At 41.2% G+C, this 26,679-nt stretch overlaps 1 protein-coding gene across 2 annotated transcripts in view; it reads right to left on the reverse strand.

Moving 5' to 3' along the window:
- ADPGK (ADP dependent glucokinase) overlaps positions 1 to 24,242 on the reverse strand; it is a 40,952-nt gene extending 16,710 nt beyond the window's left edge. Inside the window, exons 1-3 of one of the 2 annotated variants that reach the window (XM_004463734.5) lie at positions 23,882 to 24,242; positions 7,278 to 7,503; positions 3,960 to 4,022 (exon numbers count right to left, since the gene is read on the reverse strand). In XM_004463734.5, coding sequence (XP_004463791.1) covers positions 3,960 to 4,022; positions 7,278 to 7,503; positions 23,882 to 24,114 — 522 coding nt within the window. In that variant the 5' untranslated portion in view covers positions 24,115 to 24,242. The remainder of the gene's footprint in view (positions 1 to 3,959; positions 4,023 to 7,277; positions 7,504 to 23,881) is intronic. The other variant, XM_004463733.4, reaches the window with a different exon arrangement.
- Positions 24,243 to 26,679: the final 2,437 nt, after the last annotated feature.

Below are 26,679 nucleotides of genomic sequence, written 5' to 3' on the forward strand. Positions count from 1 at the left end.
GAGTAATGGGAACATTCTAAAATTGACTGAGGTGATGACAGCACAACTCTATGTTGAAAACAAAAGCCATGGAGTGTGCACTCTGAATGGACTGCACAAAGCACGGAACTGTGTAACACAAGGAATCCAGTAATGGAAGACGGACTATGGTTAACAGTACAAATATGTGAACATTTTCTTTTGAATGATGACAAATATGTAATACTGGTATAGGGTCTTAATTGTGTGGGCTGGGAGAAAATATACCAGTATAAGATTTGGGCTATTTTTTGTAATAAATGTTTCACAACAGTGCAAGGTGGTGGTGGTGGTGAAATTTATGGGAGCCTTGTATGATGATACACATTTGTTTTGTAAATTCACAAATTTTACTATACACTTATAGTTTGTGTATATTCATACATGCACAACATACTTCAATAAAATTTTATTTTAAAAAATAGCTGTCGGGGGAGTAGATATGGCTCAAGCAGTTGAAGGCCTGCCTCCCACACGTGAAGTCCCAGGTTCGGTTCCCAGTGCCTCCTAAAGAAGACAAGCAAATAATGAGCAGACATGGAGCAAAAACAATAAGCAGACAATGAGCAAAAACAATGAGCAAACAGATGGGGAACCCTCTGGTGGGGGGTGGGGAATCTGTGGGACAAAATTAAAGCAGTACTTTAAGGGGAAATAGATAGCACTTAAACCCCACATCAGAAAACAAGAAAGGTCTCAAATCAATGACTTCAGTTTCTGCATGAAGAAAATGGAAAAAGAAGAGCAAGTCAAACCCAAAACAAGCAGAGATCAATGAAATAGAAAACAAAAAGAATAGAGAAAGATCAATGAAACCAAAAGCTCAATATTTATTGAAAATATTAATAAAATTGATTGTCAATTACCAATATAAGGAATGAGAGAGAAAAAAGATGATATAGACAAAGCTCACTCAAGAAATAGAAAATCTGTATTTCCTTATATCAACTAAAGAAAACCAAAGTTGTTTTTAAAATCCTTACCACCCCAAGCCTCAGAAGGTGGTCTTTTAGTGAGTTCTAAAAACATTTAAGGAAGACAGAACACCAATTCTACACACAATCTCCACACACACACACACACAAACACATAAAGAAGACTTCCCAACTCATTGTGTGAAGCCAGTATTATCTTGATGCCAAAAAAAAACAAAGATACAAGAAAAGAAAAAAACAAAATTTTAGCAAACTGAGTCCAACAATATATAAAAAGGATAATACATCAGAACCAATTGGGGTTTATTCCAGGGATGCAAAGTAGGTTTAACATTTGAAAAATCAATGTAATTTAACATACACCAAACTGAGGAAACAAAAACCAAATGATCATGTCAGTTAAAATCCACAAATATATTATCTAAAGACACTGTAAGAGGCACTCCCCTCTTGCAATTTGGCTTCCATCTCACCATTCCACTAAAGCTGCTTTTACTCTATTCACCAATATCTATTTCTGAGACACAATATGGCAGTTAAGAATATGGTCTCTGGAGCTAGACTTCTTGGGTTCAAGTCCCAGTTCTATCCCTTACCAGGGGTGTGTCCTTGAGCAGTTTTAACTTCTCCACACCCCATTTTTTCCTATCATAAAATGGGGACAATAATAGGACCTCCCTTACAGGTACTCAAGAGGATTAATGAGCTTACATAACACACACACACACACACACACACACACAAAGCACTTAGAAGAGTGTGTGGCAAATAGTAAGAATAATGTGAGTATTAGCTATTATTTTCATCATCACCTCTAGAAAATACCTACTTCTTAACAGCTGGTATTTCTCAATTGATCACTCTGTCCATCTTGAGGTACATTTCAGCAAGTTAAACCATATCCCTTTGAGGGAGCAGTGTACAGGGTGTTGAAACAGTCATGGCAGAGTCTGGCATTTGAATCCTGGCTCTGCCATTTACTAGTGAGGTGGCCTTGGGCACAATACTTAAACTCTGTGGGCTTTTCTCATCTGTAAAAAGTAGTAATAACCCAATTCATAAGACTGTTGGGAGGAATGAGGAACAGATTTCCCTTTTCTTTCCTTAATATTCTACCAAGGCCATTCTTGTTTTACCATGGGCCAAGCAAATGATGGACCCAGTGGTCACTACTGAACAGGTCAACTTGGTACTCGCCCAGGACCTCCACAGTGTTGCCCTCCCATAAGCCAAATTTATCTCTCAGGATCAGGAGGGTGGCCTTTTTAGGGATCTATGCAAATGTCTGGGATTCTGATGGGAAGACCCGGTCCCATCTTCAAGGGGCTTTAACTTCCCAGCCTCTCCTTTAAAAGGTTATGATTAATCTTTTCTTCTTTCTACCCATTAACTGGTAATATTTCTGAAGGTCAGCTGTGGAGTTTCCAGTCTTCTCTATTTAGGAGGTAGCTATCCATAAGGATAATGGCTGCAAAAATGCAAATTTTCCACCTTAATATTTCATGAGAACGTTAGTTCTCTTCAAATGTAAATACTCAACACTTTAATATGCTCTCTAAATCTAAGCATATCCATCTCCTGGGATATAGTACAGTTCTGTATGATTTTCCCCCATCAAATTGTGAATCACCTATCTATCTGTATTACTCAGTCCATTTCTGAATTTTTTTTTAAAGATTTATTAACTTATTCCCCGCCTCCCCCCCCCCGCCCCGGTTGACTGTTCTCTGTGTCTATTTGCTGCGTCTTCTTTGTCTGCTTTTGTTGTTGTCAGTGGCATGGGAATCTGTGTTTCTTTTGGTTACATCATCTTGTTGTGTCAGCTCTCTGTGTGTGCGGCACCATTCCTGGCAGGCTGCACTTTCTTTCGCACTGGGCGGCTCTCCTTACGGGGCGCACTCCTTGCGCATGGGGCTCCCCTACGGGGGGACATCCCTGCATGGCAGGGCACTCCTTGTGCGCATCAGCACTGCGTGTGGGCCAGCTCCACACGGGTCAAGGAGGCCCGGGGTTTGAACCACGGACCTCCCATGTGGTAGATGGACACCCTAACCACTGGGCTAAGTCCACCGCCCCATTTCTGGATTTTTAAAATTCCATCCCTCCAATCTGTATTTCTATTTTTAGACTGTTCCCCAAATACGAGAAGACTGCTCATGGTCCTCTTTTCTACTGCCAGCAGCCACATCCATCCAACCTTCTCAGGTTTATTTACCTGGAATCATCTTTTGTTAAATCTCTCTTCTTTGTTCCCCATATATGATCCAGCACCAAGTCAATGATTCCACCATATGGTTTTTGTATAAGACATACCTATCTCCTCTTTCAGCTTCTCTAATCTAAACCTTATTCATTTTATAATAGGACAACAGCAATACCCTCCTTGTGGGTCTTCCCATCTCTAACTTATTCTACTCATAGTTTAAAAAAAAAACTTCTTACTCAGATGTTATTTTGAATATAGCAATAATTTTTATTTCCATTTATCTGATACACCAATAGAACCATCTATGGTTTCCCTCATTACTTGTATAATCCTCAGGATCTACAGCCCACATGCTCTTACCCATTATAAGATTTAGTTCTTAAGAAGATGGGCTCTAGGGTCAGACAGTCTAGGTTAGAATCCTAGTTTTATTAATTATTAGTTGTGAACTTTGGGCAATTTATTTAACCTCTCTATGCCTCAAGTTTCCCTGTGTGGAAAACAAGGACAATAAAAGACCATCAACAGGGCCTACCAGCCTAATAGGGTTATGGCAAGGATTAAATCTGATAATCTATGCAAATCACTAAAGACAATCTCAAGCACACAGTAAGCACTCAGAAAATATGAGCTACTGCTACTCTCCTACAATGATTCTTCTACCTCCTAACAAGAGGCCCACTGCCTGGCATATAACAGGTGGTCTACATGTTCTATCAAGAAACAAATCTGCATTCTTACCCATAAGATTACTGAACACTAGCAAAAGCCATCAATTTTAATTTGGGAATTTGGCTTACCTTTAAATCTGAGTTGGCTGCAAACTTCTGTCCAATTAAAGCCGCATTTCCTCCTACATAGTGCTGTAAGTGTAGTTCAAGGTTATTAGATAGTATTTTAGCACAACGTTGTCAACAATCCAAGCTTAATAATTTTTTAAATGTATTGAATTTATAGTCCATTTTTTCAAAAAAGGTTTTTTTCGTTTATTCTTATGTTTTTCTTTCAGTTGTTGCTATTGTTTCTTATTTTTTTAATTCCAAAAAGATTTTGAGGTGACTTTACAACAAATTCACAGATAAGGCTAATAACACACAGATCAGACAATGAATAAGGAAAGATAAAGAAAATAAATATGCTAAGTATGGACATTAGTGTAACTGTCTTAACAGTAGATCAAATTTGGCTCTGAGCTTCCAGGCAGCCCAAACAGATAAAGGAGACTTGAAAAGGATGGCTAGAGCTTATCTTCTACAACTGTAATTTTTCTCAAATAAGTATCTATGTTACTCCCCTCCTGGAAATCATTTAATATATACTGTAATGAACTAAAACCAACTTTTAAGCGAGGCATACAAGGCCCTTCATTATCTAACCCCTGCTCTCTACCTTCATCTCCTGTCTTTCCCTTCTATACCCTAATTGCAGTTCTCTAAGTCTGTCTTCTACCTTTTTTTGTGCCTTTAGCAAATGCTATTTCCTTTGATTAGGACCCTGTCTCCCTTTCAAAGACTTGGCAAACTCATGCTCACTTTTCAAGAATCAACTCCCACGTTACCTCTTATATGTTCCTCATCCTCCATTGCCATCTCGTCTCCACAGCTTTCCTCCCTCAGACAGGACTGCATGTCCCTTGCTACCCTACACTCTAATACAGTCCTTGTCACAGTTATTATCTGGACATACGACTAGTTCCTTGAGTGCATGGACTGTTGTCTTCTTAAAATTAGTGCTCAGTAAATGCTGTTGAATTTTGAGAAAGGGATAAACACACGAATTCTTTGGGAAATACAAAGGCTTTCCTGGAAGTAAATTCTATAAGAAATGGGCCCTGATATAGGACAATGTTCTCAACATATTTATAGCAAACACTGGCTAACTTCACAATGTTAGTCTGGAATTCAATGTTTTTTTGAGAGGCTTAGCTAATATAGTGAATGCATGAGACTTTTCAGAGATTTAACTTAATTCAATGACATAGTTTACAGTGTGGATAGTCTGACTACTTCCCCTAACCACCACAGCTCTCAAGCGAGGACCAAGCAAAGACATGCCAGGAGCTGGAGAGCAGATCACTGAGGGCTGGTGTTCCAGTTGCCGACTAAGCCTGGATCCATGAGCTTGAAAACCTGATACGGAGGAAGTAAGGTTGATGTTCTATTATGAAAGCTGAGAAGCCTCATCAATAGTACAGAATTGCACGTGCAGAATTTGGCCCCACTTTCCTAGTTGACAGCCCCATGCAGAAGCACAAACTAACAATCAAACAACTTGGGAAAGTAAACATCACTTTCATCCCTAGATTTGTGTGGATCAACCTCTGAATAAAAGTAGAGAGTAATGGCTTCTTATAAGTAAATTTAAAACTTTCCATGATATAGAAGTTGAAACTGGACTTTTAACATGTTAGCATTAATTAATATTTTATTTAACTATGATAGCTGGAAAAATTTACTAAAAATTGTGGGGGAAAATATTAAGATATCTCCAAAGTGAATTTCAGAGTTCTTATATAATAGTCATTAACTGTTGTTTATCAGTTGATCTGCCTTATAGTTTAAGGGAGTTTATAAAAAGGAACCAAAATGAAGTATCACCCTAATGGAAGGTAACATCTACATTTTAGAGTTTACAATGATAAGAAATAACTTGGAAGGTCAGAAAGTTAGATAAAGTTTCTATAGAATTTTTTTTAAATTATGTAACAAAAGGCAGAATCAAGGCAGAATAGAACAGAAATGAAATTGATGGTTTAAATATCATGATCACTGAGACTTGTAAGCAATATACATTTGGGGCTCTCAAAAGAGATCAGTCTCACTATTGAGCTCAACTGTCAGTTAACAGTGACTGAAATTTTAACAGCTTACTTCTCTTCTAGAAACTTAGCTGGGCAATAATGTTTAAATAGTCTAAGAGGGAAAAAAAACTTTAAAATCTTAGAAGTCATCAAAATAAAGATGGCCACAAAGGTTTGACTGTGACCAATTAAAAATAGCATTAACACAGGCCCAGACTGGAGTAATCTGCCAAAGGAACACTGCAGGTGAGTAGGAAGAACAGGAGGGAAAAAGCCTACACAACCAAACAAAACCTAAATTTCAAGAGAAATAAAGGCATGTGCAGGGGCAGGCGTGCTGGTGTGGGGTGGGAAGCACCACGATAGGATCGTGAGCCCAGTGCTGCCTCTTACTCTGTGGGACCTCGAGGAAGTGCGTGGACCATGTAGGCCTCAAGGCTTTGTTTATAATCACTGGTGGGCTTGGGACCCCTAAGGTTCTCTCCATCCCTGACAGATTCTTTCCCACAGACCTGTGGTTCTCAAAACGTAGTCCTCAAGCATCAACACCACCATCGTCAGGAAACTTGTTAAAAAGGTAACTGCTTCAATCCTATCCCACTCTGCTGAGTCAGAAACTCTAAAAGTGGAGCCCAGCAATCTGTGTTTTAGTGTTTCTAGACCAGAAGTTCTCAACCAGGTTTGAATTTGATCACTCTCCTGATCTCTAGAAACATTTAACAATATCTGAGACATTGTTGGTTGTCACAACTAGGGGAGGAGAGGCTTCCTGCTGGCATCTAGTGGGTAGAGGTCAGGAATACTGCTAAACATTCTGCAATGCACAGAACAGTCTCCTATAATAAAGACTACCCAGACCAAAACGTCAACAGTTCCCCTGTTGAAAAACTCTGCTCTGAATCCCTTTCCTATGCAAAGGGTAGAACTCGTTTTTCGCCCAAGAAGGACTCAGCCAAATTACAGTTACTACAAATTATCAGCCACAAGCAATATGAGAACAATTAGGAGCAAATATGCTTCCTACCTTAAGTTTGGCTAACCTGAAAAAATAATAATTTAATGGATAAGCCAGAATCAATTTTTTTGGTAAATACCCATAATAAAATGTTGACTAAACTTAACAGACTAGAAATAGCAGAGTTAATGAAGGTAAGATATATAGTTTTACAAAAAGGGAAAACATTGCAGAATTGGATTCCTGATGATCACTCTTAAAGCAAACTGGAGGAAAAAAGTTGCTTGGTTGCTTCTAAGAACCGTATGAGAAAGGCATCTTTTCCTTCCCTTTCTTAATTTACTTTTGATGAACGGAACAGACCTGGGCTCCTGGGAACTCTGATGCAATCTGGGCAATATCATGAAAAGCTCCCTTATCACTGAAGAAGCGCTCAGCAGCTGCTCCCTTCCCCATGAAGTGACTGAAGGCTTCTTCCAGATCATTCCTTGAATGCAGGACGGTGTGATCTTTCCCAATCCCAGGACTCAGGCCAAGTGCCTGCAAGAGCTTCACCCCTGAGAGCACCACATCCACACATGCATTGACCCTGGGAAGGAGAAGGGAAGAAGTAGTGTGAAAGAAAGAAGCAGAAGCAGTGGGGCAGCTACTCTGCATTCAACCACAGGAAAATGTTTCAGAGAACTGTATTTAAATAGAAAAGCAGATGAAATGGGTGTGAAACCTGCACCAGAAGTAAATGCCATATGGCAGAAGGAAAATTACTTTATCTGGACATATGTTTTAGGATTAGAGCACAGGAATCTTTTCAATAATTTAGCAAACTTTTTACAATAGGTGCAAAGAAAGAAACAGATACTCAGCATTTCAGAACAAGCCTATTAAGAATAACATAAATGTAACATTTCTGAGAAAATGCTGGTGGAGCCAAACTGTCTGGGTTAAGTCACTTTAATTTATGTGTCTTAATTTCCTCATTATAAATTGGTGATAAGTATTTAATTCACAGAGCTGTTGTGAAGATTAAATAAACCAATATATGCTTAGACCAGTGCGTGGTGCAGAGTACGCAAACTGTAAATTTTGATCAAATACCAAATATCACAGTTATCTCATGAATTATATCAAATGTCAGTCACTATTACAAGGTGTTAATAATAGGATGATATATGGGGAAAATATAGCTAAGGCAAATTTTCACCTATAGTTAACAGTAATATTGTAATATTTTTTTCACCAGTTGTTAACAAAGGTATTATACCAATGCCAAGGATCATTAATAGGGCAAGTATAATGGGCAGGGGATTTTTCCTTTTAGACTCACGAAAACATTCTAATTATTCTAATAGTAATTGTGGTTACTGAGAAACATGGATTGTACACTTTGAATGGATTGTATGGTATGTGACCAAAACTGTTTTTTTTAAAAAAACACACCAAATATCACATACCTTCCCCTCCAAAGACAAATCAGGATAGTGGTTGAAACCCTGCATTTTAGAGTTGAGTGGTGCCTTAGTGTGAAAGACTGAGGCAAACCTGTGGCCTTGTAACTACTCACCACTTGGCAGGTGTTTATTGAGTTAATAGATGAACTTAAAAGAGGTAGTGAGAAGCCAATGGTACATCATCAAGTTGACATTAAGGAAGCTATAAAGTACAAACGGTGTCTGGTATGGCCTCTCCTATGTGTGCACAGAGAAGTTCTGGCTTACATTTTTACTTCTTTGCTAAAAGTTGCATTGCTTAAGAGAAGGGTTAAATAATTAAGTTAGCTAGATGAGGTCTTCAGGCCTCTGCCTTGGCCACTTCACTCCTACCTCTGTTAGGGATGTCATTCTCACTAGTGGGGCTGCTGGATGAGCACATAAGCAGCCACGGCCCCCACCCCCTACCCCCTGCTTCAGAATAGAGCAAGGCTCACAGCAGGCCAAGTCAACTGCTGGTGATAAGCAGGACTGGGCTTCCCAGCTAACTCCTAGCAGCTCTACCTACAGAAGAGTTAAATCAGTGAAGAAGGTCCAGTGGATTTGGTGTAAACTTATAGCTATGTGTTTGCTTTTTAGTCCCCGTCAAAAATGTCTTGGGTCTGGGTAGGAGGGCAGAGAAAGGAGCTCCAAGAGTCACCTTGTCCTACAGTGCAGTTAGTGATCAGTCAAGAGCTATCTAAATCACCTGTTTGGGAGACCAGAAGGGCATCCTGCAATGTTCTTGGGAGAACGGAAGGAGAATGCCCATCTGCACTGAAGATCCATGAGTAGAGTGTGCCATGTGGAGGCCAGTGCCCGTCCCCCACTGACAGCGCGAGCTGTCTTGGGAGCTATTCCTTGGCTGAGGTTGGAAGCTCCATACCCCCAAAACAGGGAAGGAACATCTGGATGGTTGGGCACTGACTTCAGCTACTGATTGGTAAATTCAGTCTGAACTTGTCCAAGTGGGAAAGAGGCAGGTAGCCTTCATTTGAATTCCACCCCTGACAGGAGGGGAAGTGGGCTGAATGAAAATCACAGCCACAGTAGGGACCAGCTTATTTCCACCCGGGTGGGATTGCTATCCTAGCATGGGCTCCAGCCCCGCCTTTGGCAGGAAGGAAGCTGGGGGGACCCGTACCAGCCTCTCTAGGCAACTGTAGTTGCTTTTGACCCACAAAAACTGATTATTGAGCACCTGTGGCTCTACCCACTCCCCCAATAGGACAGAAAGTGGGGGATAGTGTTTCCCCAGCCTGTCCAGGCAACTGAAAGCACTTCTGGCCCAGAGACTGGATTGTTGGACAATCACTGGCTCCATTCCCAGCCATGACAGGGCAGGAGGAGGGACTATATTCCCTCAGCCTGTCCGGGCAATTGCAGTCACTTTCAGCCCATACAGACAAGAATATTATGCACACTGGTGGCTCCATCCCCACCCCTGGCAAGGGAGGAGGAGTGCCGGTGCTTCATCATTCTATCTGGGCAACTGCACTCAGGGTTGACCTGCAGGGCTTAGTTTGTTGCCCACACCTTTGGCTCCATCTCCACTCCAAGCAGGGGAGAGGACCATGGGACTTCATCAGTCTCTCGAGGCAGCTAATCAGTCTTAGCCTGCACAACTTGGATTACTGCACATGGTTGCAGCTCTGTTCCAACTCCTGGCAGGGGAGAAAGGTGGGAGAAGCTTAACTGGCTTCTGGGGCAAGACGGGCAGCTTCAGCCTCCATGGCTTACAGAACCAACAGCATCCTTGGCTCCTACTCTGTAAGCAAGCAAGGGAGAAAGGGTAAGAAACGTATGAAAAAGAGGTAAAAAAAATTCACATTGGCTAAACACCAGTCTCTAAAAGTTCCAAATTAAGTCGAACCAAGTATAAAAGAGGGGCTATAGAACAAAGCCAATCAAACAGAAAACTCCAGAGTAAAGAGAGAAATTGCATCCAGAATACATTCATCTAGTCTATCAGATGCCAAGACACCAAAAAAATTATAATCTACTCCAAGAAATAGTTAGATAAGGCCCAGTCAAAAGGCCCAGATGACAAAAGAGTTGAGACAACTAATCAAAGATGTTCAAACAAATGTCCTTAATAAATTCAATGAAATTGCAAAAGAGATTAAAGACATCAAGAAGACACTTGGGGGTGGTGGACTTGGCCCAGTGGTTAGGGCGTCCGTCTAACACATGGGAGGTCCGTGGTTCAAACCCCGGGCCTCCTTGACCTGTGTGCAGCTGGCCCACGCGCAGTGCTGATGCACGCAAGGAGAGCCCTGCAACGCAGGTGTGTCCCCCACGTAGGGGAGCCCCACGCGCACGGAGTGCACCCCGTAAGGACAGCTGCCCAGCGCAAAAGAATGTGCAGTCTGCCCAGGAATGGTGCCACACACACGGAGAACTGACACAACAAGAAGAAACACAGATTCCTGTGCTGCTGACAAGAGAAGTGGACAAAGAAGACTCAGCAAATAGACACAGAGAACAGACAACCAGGGTGGAGGGGGAAAGGGGAGAAAAAAAAAAAAGTTAATAATTCTTTAAAAAAAAAAAAAAAGACACTTGGTGAGCACCAAAAATCTGAAGGCATGCATAGAAAAAGAGCAGATCTTATGGGAATGAAAGGCACAATAAATCCAATAAAAAATATGCATATAATGGCAGATCTGAATAAGCAGAAGAAAGGCATCAGCGAGCATGAAGACAGGGCCTCCAAAAGCAAACATACAAAAGAAAAGATAAAGAATGGAAAAATTGAACTAAATGATGGTAAGAGATGTGCAAACATACCTATCATGCGTGTTACAGAAGGGAAAGGGGCAGAAGGAATATTTGAGAAAATGATAGAAAATTTCCCAACCATACTGAAGGACATAGATACCAATATCCAAGAAGCACAACGTACTCCCATCAGAATAAATCCAAACAGATCTACTCCAAGATACATACTAATCAGAACATCAAATTACAAAGATAGAGTGAGATTCCTGAGAGCAGCAAGAGAAAAGCAATTTATCACATACAAGGGATGCCTAATACAATTAAGTGCTGATTTCTTATCAGAAACCATGAAGGCAACAAGGCAATGGCATGGCAAGTTGAAAATACTGAAAGAGAAACACTCCCAGCCAAAAATCTTATATCTGGCAAGGCTATCTTTCAAAAATGAGAGCAAGTTTAGAATATTCACAGATAAACAAAAATTGAGAGTCTGTAACCAGGAGACCAGCTTTGCAGGAAATACTAAAGGGGGTGCTACAGCCTGAAAATATAGGAGAGATAGGCTTGGAAGAGATTCTAGAAATGAAGATTGTATCAGTAAAAATACCTAAAAATATAAAAAGAGTGGTGAAAATAGACATGACAGATAAAGCTCACAGGTCAAAATGAGCGAAGAACTGCCTTTATAGTAATGACATGAATGTTAATGGATTAAACTGCCCAATCAAAAGACACAGAGTGGTTTAATGGATAAGAAAATATGAACCTTCTATAGGCTGTCTGCAAAAGACTCATCTTAGACTCAAGGATACCAACAGACTGAAAGTAAAGTCTGAAAAAAGGTATTCCATGCACACGCAGTAACCACCCCCCCCAAAAAAAAAGCTGGAGTAGCTATACTTATATCGGATGACACAGACTTTAAAAGCAAAGTTGTTAATAGAGACAAGGAAGGACATTATATAGTAACAGAATGACCAGTTCACCAGGAAGAAATAACAATCATAAATGTAACCAGGATGCCCCAAATTACTCGAAACAAATACCAGCAAAACTAAAGGGAGAAACAGACGTCTTTACAATAGTAATTGGAGACTTCAATACACCACTTTCATCACTGGATTAAACACCTGGGCAGAGGATCAATAAAGAAACAGAGCTTGAATAATATGATAAATGAATTAAACCTAATAGACATATACAGAACTTTGCACCCCAAAAGAGCAGGATAAACATTCTTTTTAAGTTTCATGAATCTTTTGCCAGGATAGACCACATGTTGGGTCACAAAGATCTCAATAAATTTAAAGAGCTCAAACCATTTTCTCTGACCATAATGGAGTAAAGCTGGAAATCAACAACAAGCAGAAAAAGGTAAAATTTACAAATATAGGGAAATTAAACAACACACTCTTTCAAGTGAAAAAAATTTTTTTTATGCTTTAACAACACAGTCTAAAATAATCAGTGGGTCAAAGAAATTGCAAGAGAAATCACTAAATATCTCAAGACGAATGAAAACAAGAACACAACATACCAGAACCTATGGGATGCAGTGACAGTGCTGAGAAGGAAAATTTATAGCCCAAAACTCCTATATTAAAAAAGAAGAAAGGGAAACCGACTTGGCCCAGTGGTTAGGGTGTCCGTCTACCACATGGGAGGTCCGCGGTTCAAGCCCCGGGCCTCCTTGACCCGTGTGGAGCTGGCCCATGCGCAGTGCTGATGCGCGCAAGGAGTGCTGTGCTACACAGGGGTGTCCCCCGCGTAGGGGAGCCCCACGCGCAAGGAGTGCACCCATAAGGAGTGCACCCATAAGGAGAGTCGCCCAGCGCCAAGGAGGGAGCAGCCTGCCGAGGAATGGCGCCGCCCACACTTCCCGTGCCGCTGACGACAACAGAAGCGGACAAAGAAACAAGACGCAGCAAAAAGACACAGAAAACAGACAACCAGGGGAGGGGAGGGGAATTAAATAAATAAAAATAAATCTTTAAAAAAAAATAAAAATACAAAATAAAAAAAAGAAGAAAGTGCTAAAATCACTATGTAGTGATTTTACACAACTACACAAGTGGAGGAACTAGAAAAAGAACAGCAAACCAATCCCAAGCAAGCAGAAGGAATGAAACAGCAAAGATCAGAGCAGAAATACATGAAACTGAGAACAAAATAGAATTAACAAAACTAAAAATTGGTTCTCTGAGAAGACTACAAAATTGATAAACCCTTAGCTAGAATGACAAAGAAAAAGAGAGAAGATGCAAATAAATAAAATCAGAAATGACAACAGGGACATTACTACTGACCCCACAGAAATAAAAGAGATCATAAGACAATACTATGAACAACTGTATGCCAACAAACTAGACAATATAGATGAAATGGAAAAATTCCTAGGAACATATGAACAACCTACAATCACCCTGGAAGTGTAGGGTAAGTCCTCAAACAACTCCCCAAAATGAAAAGCCCAGGACCAGATGACTTTACAGGTGAGTTCCACCAAGTATTCAAAGAAGATATAATACAAAATTATTCAAACTCTTCCAAAAAACTGAACAGGAAGGAATGCTACCAAATTCATTCTATGAAGTCAACATCACCCTAAATCCAAAGCCAGAGAAAGATAATACCAAAAAAAAAAAAAAAAAAAAAAATTACTGACCCATTTCCCTAATGAATATGGATGCAAAAATCCTCAACAAAATATTTGCCACTTGAATCCAAAAACACATTAAAAGAATTATTCATCATGATTAAGTGGGCTTTATGCCAGGCATGCAAGGGTGGTTCAACATTAAAAAAAAAAAATCAGCTTAATACACTACATTAAGAAATCAGAGAAGAAAAATCATATAATCCTATTGATTGATGCAGAAATGGCATTTAACAAAATACAGCATCCTTTCTTGATGAAAATACTCCAAAAGATAGGAATTGAAGGAAACTTTCTCAACATGATAAAGGGCATATATGAAAAACCCACAGCTAACAGTGTACTCAATGGTGAAAGACAGAAAGCTTTCCTGTTGAGATTGGGAACAAGACAATAATGTCCATGTCACCACTCTTGTTCAATACAGTGCTAGAGGTTCTAGCTAGAGCAATCAGGCAAGAAAAATAAATAAAACGTGTTCAAATAAGAAAGGAAGAAGTAAAACTTTTGCTATTCATAGATGATAGAATTCTACACCTAGAAATCCTGAACAATCTACAACAAAGCCACTAAAGCCAATAAATGAGTTCAGCAGAGTGGCAGGATACAAGATTAATATGCAAAAATCAACAGTGTTTCTATACACTAGTAATGAGCAATCGGAGGAGGAAGTAAGGAAAAATATTCCATTTATAATAGCAACTAAAAGAATCAAATATTTAGGAATAAGCTTAACCAAGGACATAAAGCAATTGTATTCAGAAAACTACAATGCATTGCTAAAACAAATCAAAGAAGACATAAATAAATGGAAGAACTTTCCATGTTCATGAACTGGAAGACTAATATCATTAAGATGTCAATTCTATCCAAACTGATACACAGATTAAATACAATCCTGAAAAAAATTCCAATAGCCTTTTTTAAAGAAATGGAAAACCCAATTATCAAATTTATTTGAAAGGATAAAGGGTCCCGAATAGCCAGAAACATTTTCAAAAAGGAAGAACAAAGTGGAGGACTCTCACTTCCAACTTAAAATCCTGTAACTAAGGAAGTGAACATCGCTCAAGCGATTAGGCTTCCATCTACCATTCAGGAGGACCCAGGTTCAATCCCCATGGCCTCCTGTAAAGGCGAGCCACAGCAAAATGATGATGCAACCAACAGAGAGACACAGGGGAGAGTCAAGGCGAGATGCAAGAGAAAGCAGGAATTGAAGTAGCACAAGCGACAGGGTACCTTTCTCCCACATCGGAGGTTACCAGGATCAAATCCTGGTGAAGCCTAGAGGAGAAAAATGGAAGAGAAGACAAAAAGAAAGAGACACAAAAGATCACACAATGAATACACAGACAGCAAAAAACAGCAGGGGTAGGGGGGTAAGAATCCTATTACCTAGCTACAGTAGTAAAAACAGCATGGTACTGGCATAAAGATAGACACATAGTCCAATGGAACCAAACTGATGGTTCAGAAAAAGATTCTTACATCTATGATCAAGTGATTTTTTAAAAATAAGATTTTATTTAACTATATCATATATACATGCACATACATAAACAATAAGTGTACAGTAAAAGTTGTGAACTTACAAAACAAACATACATATCATCTTACAGGGCTCCTATACATCACCCCATCCTGGTCAAGAGATTTTTGACAAAGCTGTTAAGCCCTCCTAGTTAGGGCAGAGCAGTCTATTCAACAAATCGTGCTGGGAGAACTGGATACCCATATCCAAAAGAAAGAAAGAGGACCCTTATCTTACACCTTATACAAAAATTAACTCAAAATGGATCAAAGACTTAAATATAAGAGCTACAAATACAAAAATCCTAGAAGAAAATGTAGGGAAACGTCTTCAAGACCTGGTGGTAGGTGGTGGCTTCTTAAACCTTACAGTGAAAGCACGATCAAGGAAAGAAAATATGGATAAATGGAACCATGTGAAACTTAGAACACTCTTATGCTTCAAAGGACTTTGTCAAGAAGTTGGAAAGGCAGCTCCCTCAATGGGAGAAAATATTTGGAAATCATATATCCAATAAAGGTTGGATTTCCATGCTATATAAAGAGATTATACAACTCAACAATACAAGAGTAAACAATCTAATTAAAAACTGGGCAAAAGACTTAAAAATAGACATCTGTCCAAAGAAGAAATACAAATTGCCAAAAAAACCACATGAAAAAATGTTCAATATTACAAGGTATTAGGGAAATGCAAATCAAAATTATGATATATCATTTCACACCTCACAGAATGTTCATTAATAAAACAACAAAAAATAAGTGCTGGAAAGGACGTGGAGAATTAGGAATGCTCCTTCACTGTTGGTGGGAATGTAGAATGACGCAGCTTCTATGGATGACAGTTTGGTGGTTCCTCAGGAAGCTAAACATAGAACTGCTAGATGATCCAGCAATCTCTCTACTAGGAATATATCCAGAAGAACTGAAAAAAGTGAGGCAAACAGACATTTGCACACTGATGTTCATAGAGGTATTAGTCACAACCACCAAAAGATAGAAACAACCCAAATGACCATTATCCAGGAAATGGATAAACAAAACGTGGTATATACATACAATGGAATACTCTGCTATTGTTTGAAGAAATGAAATTGAGACATATGATAACATGGATGAACCTTGAGAACATAATACTGACTGAAATAAGTCAGGCACAAAAAGACAAATATTGTATGGTCTTACTAAAATAAACTAAATATAAAGAGTAAACACATGGAGTTAAAACCTAGAATAGAGCTTACTAGGAGATAGGATGAGGGCTAAGAAGGGATACTGATGCTTAATGTATGTAGAATTTTTAGTTTGACTGTAAAAGTGTGGAAATGGATACAGTTTATGATAACACATTACAGTATTATCACAGTATATATGAATATAATTAACACGGCTGGTTTATAAATGGGATTGTGGCTGAAAGGGGTAGTTTAGGGCTGAAAAGGTCAGTTGAAAGAAAGCTAGAGAATAATCTAGGGATTGAATAACATAGTGATTCCAGAGGTGCATAAGGATTGTAGTTAATAGTATAAATACAAGAATGTTCTTCTATGAACTGGAACAAATGTAGGTCACTATTACAAGGTGGTAAGAATATAGTGATGCATGGGAAAATTACAATTAATGTAACTTATGGACTATAGTTAATAGCAATATTGTAATATTTTTGTAACAATGTCAAAGAAGATATATCAATACCAAGGGTCAATAATATGGGGGTATGAGATTTTTTTCTTTTGGACTAAGGAAAATGCTAAAAAATTTACTGAGGTGATGAATGCACAACTCTGTGATGAATGTGAGAGCCACTGAGTGTACATACTTTGGATGTTTGTACAAGGCATGGGACTGTATAACGCAATGAACCATGTGGTAGAAAAGGGACTGTGGTTAAGAGTACAAATATGGGAGAGTTCTCTTATGAACTAAAACAAATGTACAATACTAATACAAGGTATTAATAAAGGGGCGTATGGAAAAAATATACCAAATGTACCCTATGGACCACAGTTGGTGGTAACAGCCTGATGATGTTTTTTCATAATCTGTAACAAATGTTACACAACAATGTAAGGTGTTGGTGGAAGGGTGATATATGAGAATTCCAGACTGAGACTTTAAAAAAAAGAAGTCTACACATTATGCATGATTGTTTTGCAAGCTCATAACTTTTCTAATAAAAAATATACACTTTTTTTTGGAAGTTTCAGTCTGGAAATGAGCATACTAATCATCAGTTGTGGCAAATTCTGAGAGGAGGAATGAAATTAATGGAAGGGAGAGAATTTTACTTTTTATTGGATATATTTCTGGTTTTTACAAGCATGTATTACTTTTATAATTTAAAAAAATTTCATAAAGAAAGGTTGGTATGTAGGCTAGATGTTGTTTACATCATTCAAGGTTGACAAGGGCAAGGAAAAGACACATCCCTCCTTGAGGCAGACACTGATTACTCAAAAGGATCCTTTCTAAATTTTCCCTCTATGGAGCCCATGCTTTTAAAGATCTTTGTCTCCCAAACAGCAGTTAAATACCCCAATTTCATATTGCTTTAAATGAAAGACACACAGAATTGACAAATGAGTCCTAATCAGCATGAAATTAAGTATGAGCAGTAAACATAATTCCATTCAAAAGCAGTGAATGTCATGTTACGTTTAGCCTCTGTGGCCTTGCTATGCATGTATGTAAAGGTACAATTTCCATTAGGCTTTTTATGAAAAGTCAAAAAGAGCTTGTAAACCCCATCATTTCCTTTAAGAATCCTAGGAGTCTTCATGTTAAGAATACTGACTCCCTAGCCTTTGCCTCATTACTCTGGTCAAAGGGAAAGGCATAATCTCATAGGTACTGTGCCTTTCAGTGCATAAAATACACCAATCCACAGGTGACAGTTGCTTAAAAATGTGTTTAAATGCATTCTTTTCACAGTCTTACATGATAATAAACCAAACACACCTTGTAATAAACTGGTCTCAATTCTGCCTCCAATGAGGTGCCCTTTGTTTCTACTGAACTTAACATTAGATGTCTGAAGGGTAGACTCTCAGCAGGTATACAGGTCTCCCTGGCTCCTAAATTTCAGAGAGGGAGAGTTTGGATAGTAAGGGACACTACTTCCCTCCAAATAGCCCTGTTTAAAAAATATATCCAAATTGATTTGGTTTCTGGGTCTTGACAGCAAAAGTTCACATACTTAGGGATACCTGTACTGAGAAATAATGACCACAAAAACTGAAAACACCATACCTACTTTTCCATATCTAGTCCTGTTGAGACCTGAAACATATTGTGATTCTTTGAGAATCAAACATTCTGTTGAAGTTTACAAAGATGAGATGGGTGGGGGCAGGGGGAGAAGGGAGGAGAAGTTTGCAAAAGTTACCAAAAAATAAAAAACCAAAAGGAACAATGTTCAGAAGATTTTGCAACACAAGACAAAACCGAACAGAACTTTGAGTTAAAAAAAAAAAAAAGTAACTTTACAATTAGAATATCTTCCATACTAATCACTACCTAATAAAGTCATGAATGTTAGGGGGAAAAGTCTCACAGAGGAAAACTTTTTGATAACTTTTTATAATAAAAATTTCATTGAACATCTATGTGGTAGATACCAAACTAGCACTTTTGTATGTGCTTTCTTGTTAAATTTTCTAATACTTTAACCTGAGCAAAAACCTTTCTCTGCACTCACCTAGACTCAGTAGCATACCACAGTATAAACAAGCACTTTCCCAAAGGTGCTTTATATCAGTTGGGGAATAAAAGGGATGTGGGAATAAAAGAACCAGACCAGATTAAGCTCATTTGAAAGGGAGGCAGAATTTCACACTTCAGTGAGAATATATGAAAGATTACTGTCTGACTTTGGAGAAAAACACAGACATAGATGAAACAACTAGAAAATAAAGCAAAGCAATAGATGGTGCATGTCACAGTGGCCAGCAGAGAGTGCACTGGGAGCCCTGGTCTCCGGTCCTACCATCAGAGGCTTGCTGGGGGAATGGGAAGTATGGGTGGGGTGTGGCGGTGTGGAGGCAGGGTTCCCCATTCTAGATGATAAGCTCCTTGATGGTAAGGATGAGGTTTCTTGTTGTCTCCCTTCCATTTCATCAACAGTAAAATGTTTTCTAAAGTTTTTTCTAACTTAACATTATAAACCTCAGATTTTACAAATGCAGACTGTATTAGTCAGCCAAAGGGGTGCTGATATAAAATACCAGAAATTGGTTGGTTTTTATAAACGGCATTTATTTGGGGTAGGAGCCTACAGATACCAGGCCATAGAGCATAAGTTACTTACCTCACCAAAGTCTATTTTCACGTGTTGGAGGAAGATGGCTGCTGATGGCTGTGAGGGTTCAGGCTTCCTGGGTTCCTCCCTTCCAGGGTCTTGCTTCTCTCTGGGTTCAAAGTTCCCTTCTTCCTGGGGTTGGCATCTCTTTTCTCTGTGAGTTTACTTTCCAGGGCTCCAACTTAAGTCTTCAGCATCAGATGCCAACATTAGAAACCCCCAACTCTGTTCTTTGCCAAGCCTTTTATCTGTGAGTCCCCACCATGCCCAGGCACAGATCAGATTACAAACATAATCCAATATCTATTTTTGGAATTCATAACCATATCAAACTGCTACACAGACCATAATCACTAGAAGATACAGAACCGTAGAGAATAGAGGAAAAAAGGCAGAGGCAGTGGTACGTGGGCTGGACCTTGGATGGTGTCTGTGGACAGCACATATTCATGAAGCCCCACAAGCTAGGATGGCATTTTCAAAAAGCTCTAAGACAGGTGTAGCAGTTGATATTATCGATGAATTCCAGAAAGAAATATTGGATTATGTTTGTAAACTGACCTTCTCCTCTGGGCATATTAGATTATATTGGATTCATAGGTTTACTTGATTAGGTAATTATGTAAACCTCTTGTGCTAGTAAGGCACAAAAGGGTGGGGACTCACAGATAAAAGGCATGACAAAGGACAGAGTTGGGGGCTTTCAATGTTGGAGTTTTGATGTTGGAGTTTGATGCTGAAGCCTTAAACTGGAGTCCCAGAGCTCACAGAGGAAAGAGAAGCAAGCCCCAGGAAGGGAGGAACCCAGGAAGCCTGAACCCTCACAGACGTTGGCAGCCATCTTGCTCCAACACATGAAAATAGACTTTGGTGGGAAAAGTAACTTATGCTTTATGGCCTGATATCTGTAATCTCTTATCCCAAATAAATACCCTTTATAAAAACAAAGCAATTTCTGGTATTTTGCATCAGTACCCCTTTGGCTGACTAATACAATAGGTAATTAATTATTCATCACTGCTTTCAGTGAGAAAAGTGAGGTTGGGGATTTCATATTCCAAAGGTCACAGAATTAGTGAATGGAGGAGCTTAAACTGAAATCCAGATTTATCTGCCCCTGAACCCCATACAAGGACCATCGCTAGGCAGAAGTGGGCATGGAGGACTGTGCTTGGACACACCAAGAATGCTAATCCAGCTTGAAGGGAGGATTTGAACAGGGGAGGAGAGCAAGATTAAGTTTCAAAAGTCAGGGTGAAGCCAGTTACCAGGATGAGGGGTTTACCTTTTACCTAATAGGTAATAAGTAACATGGGCAGATTTTGAAGAGGGGGAGGGGTCACAAGAAAGTTTTAGAAAGATATGGTAGTGAGCTCATCTTCTTGGAACTCCTCCCATCCTACACTTACTTCTCTGATCCCTTTCTACCAGCCCCTTTATGCTGGTGCCTACCAGAATTCCATCCACCTTTGCCATTGTTATCTTCTCTTCTTGCTCTCTTCCTGAGCAATCCTATCATGTCTCTGGCTTCAACCTAAGTGCTGATGCCTCTAAAATCTGCATCCTTGTTCCTGAATATGCTCCCAACTCCAGCCTCTCATTTTTAGCAGTTTATAGAGCAGCTTCACTTGAAGTCACACAAGAATGTATCTTCCCCTCCCCTATAATCAGCCTGGTTACTTTTCTCCACAAAATTGTTTCTCTTTCTTAACCTTTCATAATGGTAATCATGTAGCATGAATATAGAACCAGGAATGGGAAGGACCTGGCTCAAATTGCCCATATGACACTAGACAGCTGTGATCTTAGGCAAATCACTGTATGTTTCTGTGCCTCAGTTTACTCATTTGTGAAAACTGGATGACAACACCTGTATCCACCTACCACATGAAGCTGATATAAGATCATCATCCTTTGCTAAAAACCTGTCATTTGCCTTTCTTTATTCTACCCACATCCAACCTGTCATCCAAGTATCTCCCAAATCTCACCCCATTATCACTATGGCCAAAAAATGGTTCAGGCTCTTTTTTCCCTTCACCCAAACCTTACAATGGCCTCCCCACCAATGCCAAGATCTCAAGACTATTCTCCTTATAAATCACATTAAATTGTGTGTGTGAGAGAGAGAGAACAGGTAGAAAGAGAATATATTTAGAGAGGACAGGGAGAAGGAGAATATATTATATGTGTTTATAGCTTCCTGATAACCCACATCCCAAATTGAGATTCTGGTACATGTACTGCATCTATCCCCATATCCTACCCCTCATACATCCCCATCTTTAGGTTTAAAATTTCTTTGAATAATGAGAAATACTATCAATGAAAATATGTTATTCATGAAAATTACATGAAACAGTAACACAGGTTAGAACCACTGCTCAAAATTCATCCTTCACACTTGCACCAGTTATTTTCAGCAAAGAGCTTAGCACCATTTAGTTGTTCATAAACCTTTAGAGCTTCCCCATCACTTACCCTGATATAAAATCCCCTTCACAATTGGGACCAACCCTCCCTTCTTAGCATCATCTTTTGACACTCTCTGCCATAAGATCCTTGCCCTAAACACAGGGCCAACTTATTCCCTAAACAAACCAAATAGTTTTTCACATTTGGTTCCCTCTGTGGAGGTGGACCTTTTCCATCTTTGGTGGGCCTTTACCAGGAGAAACCCTGTTTCTTCTCCAGGGCCTGTCCTATGCAAGTCTCTGTAAAATGTGGCCACAAAAAGATCTCTCAATCCCATATGCTCATTTTACAATATAATGTTGACACTGTTCCTATCAAGGTGTGTTCTATGTGCTCTCCCTTTAAAGCTATGTGGATCTTTGACAATGGCAGAAGTGACATTATGTGCTTCTGAGGCTAGACCATAAAAAGCATTAAAGCTTCTGCCTGGTCCTTTTAGGACATTCCCTTTCTTAACCCAGCTATACCATAGCAATAGCACATGGTACAGCAACTTCTCATATGGAGCTTTTTCTGACACCCCACCCTGGGAAGAATAGTCATCCTTCTTTGGGATACCAGGGATACCTTGTTCTTACCACCAGTTCAGAAAAATACTTTTCACAATGAAGTTTTCATATATTTGTTTCCACCAAATGAGGCAGAGACCTTGCTTCACCCACTTCCCTATCCTCAGAACCTAGCACAGACCTGAAACATGCAATATAGTTCATGAATACTTGTTGAATGAATGAGCCTAATAAAGCAAGGGAGGAAAGTTAAGAAGTGGATATAGAATGGGGAGAGAAGGGCTTGAACTTGAAAGGTAAAGGAAAATACATCTGAAAAAACAACAAATGTGCTAACTGATAGAAGAAATACTAGCTAACATTTGAGTGCTTTTTACAAAGCAGACACCATGTGGGGTAGAATACATGGATAATTTCATTTTATCTTCTGATAACTTTACAGATCAATTCCACCCCCCACCAATCAAGTAGGGTCCTTGGTAGAAGGTCTGATTTTGGATACAGCACCGTTGAGGTGATGGCAACATATATTCAAGTTGGGCTGAGACAGTATGGAGTTAGTGCAAAGGAAATAATTATTTCTCCGGAGGAGTATAGAAGGGAGGAGACACTATGATTTGGACGAACTTTAAATATGCAACGTCACTGAAGTGAGGGGAAGAAGAGTTTCAAGAAGGGCATGTTCTATGTCTTCTCCCCTTAAAAGGCCGCAGAAGTTGATAAAGTAGGCTACCTAAAAAAAAAAAAAAGGCACCGTGAACTTTGAGAGAGGAGTTTCTGTAGAATGGTGGGATCCAAACCATACCAAGGGCAAACCAAACAAGGCATAAAGAAATAAAGTCGGTAGCTTAAGGCAAACATCGCTTGCTTTAGAGGAGTTCAGAAGCAAGGCAAAGAGTACCGAAAAAGTGGGTAAGACAAGCATCTGTGACTAAAGGGGCGGTCACCAGCAGAGGAGGGGCTGAAAGTTGTAATGATGAAGCAGGCTCGAACAAGGTATCAGCACCCAGTGTTGGTCCTATGGAGCTGCGAGAAGAGCGCTGGGTCCAGCCGAGTGGAAAGAGTCTGGTGAGTCCCTGAAGCTTGTGACGAACCGGGTTCATCCCGGACGTCCGACGCTTCTTGCCACGGAGGCAAAGCGGACATTGGCGCAGAGGGGCCTCCCGGGGACCTCTGGGCACTTGTGTGCCCGCGCGGCTGTACCTCCCAGCTCCCAAGCCGCCCGACCTTCTCCAAGGCAGACCTCGGGTGACCGGCGCTCTCGCACGCCTCTGGGGAAGCCTAGAAACTCAGGCCGCGAAGGCACTCACCCCACGGCCACGCGGCGCCAGCGCCGGGCTGGCCGCACGATGAGCGCGTCCCAGGCGGCCGCTAGCCGGTCTTCAGGGGAGCCGGGCCCCAGAGGCGCGGGCGCGGGCCCCAGCCGCAGCGAGCTCCAGAGCGAGCGCAGCGCCGAGCTCGGCAGCTCCGGCTCCAGCAGGAAGACGCAGCCAACCGCCAGCGCCAAGAAGCCCGCGAACGCTGAGCCGCGCCACAGAGCCATCGGAACGCAGGTGCGGCAGCGGAACCTCCCGCTCCTTTCCCGGCCCGCGCCTCTTCCGGGCTCGGCGCACGCCTACGCCGTACGCGAGTGACGTCGCGCGGGCGCGCCACGGCCTCTGGGGGCGGGACGAGGGGCGGGGCGACGGAAGCAGGAAGTGGGAGGGCCCTACTCCTCAGTCTGAATCCTGGCACTCGGCGGCCCTGAAGGAGGTTGGTCGAAGGCCGTAGTGTGTCTTGCTGCTGCACACCTTCCCGGAACTCCAACTGTGCCCCAAAATAGAAGGGCGGGAATACGTTTGGTTTCCAGTAAAATGAAACGGACAGATTATGAAGACACGGGCAAACCTTTCGTTAACGTGAGCTGATCGGTGTCCCCATTTGAGCGGCGCCCGCACGTCCTCCTAGGGGCACGAGTCTCACTTCTTTCTTAAATCTCTCTCTGCCTGTCTGTCCATTCTCCATCAAGCTCATCAAGGGCTTCCAGGCCCTGTGCTCGGCGCCCCTGGACCAAGGGAAGAAACGACTCAAACGGTGGCTACCCTGCAGCGAGACGGTGATTCTTTCCCATTGAAGTGTGACCGAGATCGCTCAGTCACTCAGGGCTTTAGGCCAAGACTGAGGAGAGCCCGCAGTGATCACTCATCCCGGGATAACGTATTCAACATTCAGTACCTTAAAAAAATTTTTTTGGGACATGGTTCCCTTTAACAATCTCAGAAAAATGCACATATGCACACGATCTTGTGTACAACATAGTGGGGTTGTGGATCTGGATTAAGAAATCCTGGTTTCTCCTGTTCCCCTTTGGTGATATTTAAGCCCAGGTGCTGCCGTCCTTCTCGTTACCCTTCAGTGTGTTGTCTAGGTTGAGGGGCAGTGAAGCTAGGCTAGGTGCCAACTCAACAGCCACCATACACAGACTGGTGTTCTCCCCTGGCCTAGTTCCATTTTTCCAGTTCTGCTGGCTCTGTGTACCTTGGCCCTGTGTGGAGTTTTCCATTCTGCCCCTGACCTTTGGACTTGGCAGTGAAACTTATTTCCCTGGTTTTGATCTTGAGCATTAGGCTCGTTCCCCCAGGCCCACCTCATCAACATTCCCCATCCTGGTCGTCTACCCTCCCCTAGTTTCACTCCTCCCCAGCCCACCTGACTATACTACAGCTAGCCCCCTTAACTTCCTCCCTTACAAAGATATTCACACAGGAAGAGATTTGGGCTACCATGGAAAATGTAGAAGGCAAGGTGTCAATGAGATCAGTGCAGAGCCATAACTTCCCTAGTGTTGTTGGTCCCTTCCTCTCCTGGGGGATGCGTCAATCAGTTCTCAGAGAAACTGCTCTTTCCTATGGCCTTTACTGAGAGGGCCAGTGGGCAGGTTTCTCTACCACTCAGAGGACACCAAACCAGCACCTAACTCAAAAGAGCAAATCCACCTATTGGCTAGAGACCACTTCTCTCTATTGATCTACTAACAATCTGAACCAAAAGTCAGAAGTCCTTAGCTACTTGGTTCTGGTTGTGGACTCACAAGGTCACATAGGGTCAGTTAAATATGTTTCCAAGCAGAAGTTATACAGGAAGACCATGGAGCAGACAGGTCAGGAGGAGCCAAGAGAAGAACAGCTCCAACAGTTTTAGAGAAACATGGAGAAAAAACCTCCTCGGGTGTTTCCACTCCCAAGAAGTATAGCTTAACTTCCAGAGCTTTCAGGTGGCCTTCTGCTTCTTTCTAGATCCCCCAGAACTCCTGATTTAGTCACAGAGACAAAAACAACAGTGGCTTGGACAAAATGGAAGATTATTTCTCATGTAAAAGTCCACACAGGTGGGAAGTGGCTGTGGTTCAATCAGTCGGGCTCCCGTCTACCATATGGGAGGCCCTGGGTTCATGTCCTGGGGTCTCCTTGTGAAGGCAGGCTCACCCGCACGCTGTATTTCGGAAAGCCGACTCAGCAAGGTGAAGCAACAAAAAAGGAGATAAGCAAAAACACAGAAGAGCGTGCAGTGAATGGACACAGCAGACAACAAGCAAGCTGCAAGCGGGGGGAGGGGAATAAATAAAATAAATACAGACATAGAAGAACGCACAGCAAATGGACACAGAGAGCAGACAGCAAGCAAAAAGCTACAAGGCAGGGAGAATTTTTTAAAAATGTACCAGTCTTTTAAAAAAAAGTCCACACAGGGTGCTGTCACATTGTCAGCTATAGCATCTCTCGGGCGCCTGCTGGTTGATCACTTTGTGGGGGTTGGCGGTGATGTTGGTGGTGGAGCCAGACACTGAGCCCTGCGCTGACCCCGATTCCAACTGGGAACAGAAGGGGCAGGAGCAGCAGGAGGTGAAGAACACTAGCACAGCCTCCAGTACTGGTGTTCCTGGTATGGCTTTCAGGATCATCTACAACCACAGGTGCCCTCAATTCCTTCTCACTCCTCATCAAGGGCACAGGGGCAGGCATGAAGCTCTCTTCATACTACTTTCCCCCTTGAAATATTTCCTTATTTAAAAATAGTGGTTTCAGATTCTGCTCATCTATCTGTTTAGAGCATCTGGAACACTTACAGG

The sequence above is a fragment of the Dasypus novemcinctus genome, chromosome 3, assembly GCF_030445035.2.
Source record: "Dasypus novemcinctus isolate mDasNov1 chromosome 3, mDasNov1.1.hap2, whole genome shotgun sequence".
NCBI lineage: Eukaryota > Metazoa > Chordata > Mammalia > Cingulata > Dasypodidae > Dasypus > Dasypus novemcinctus.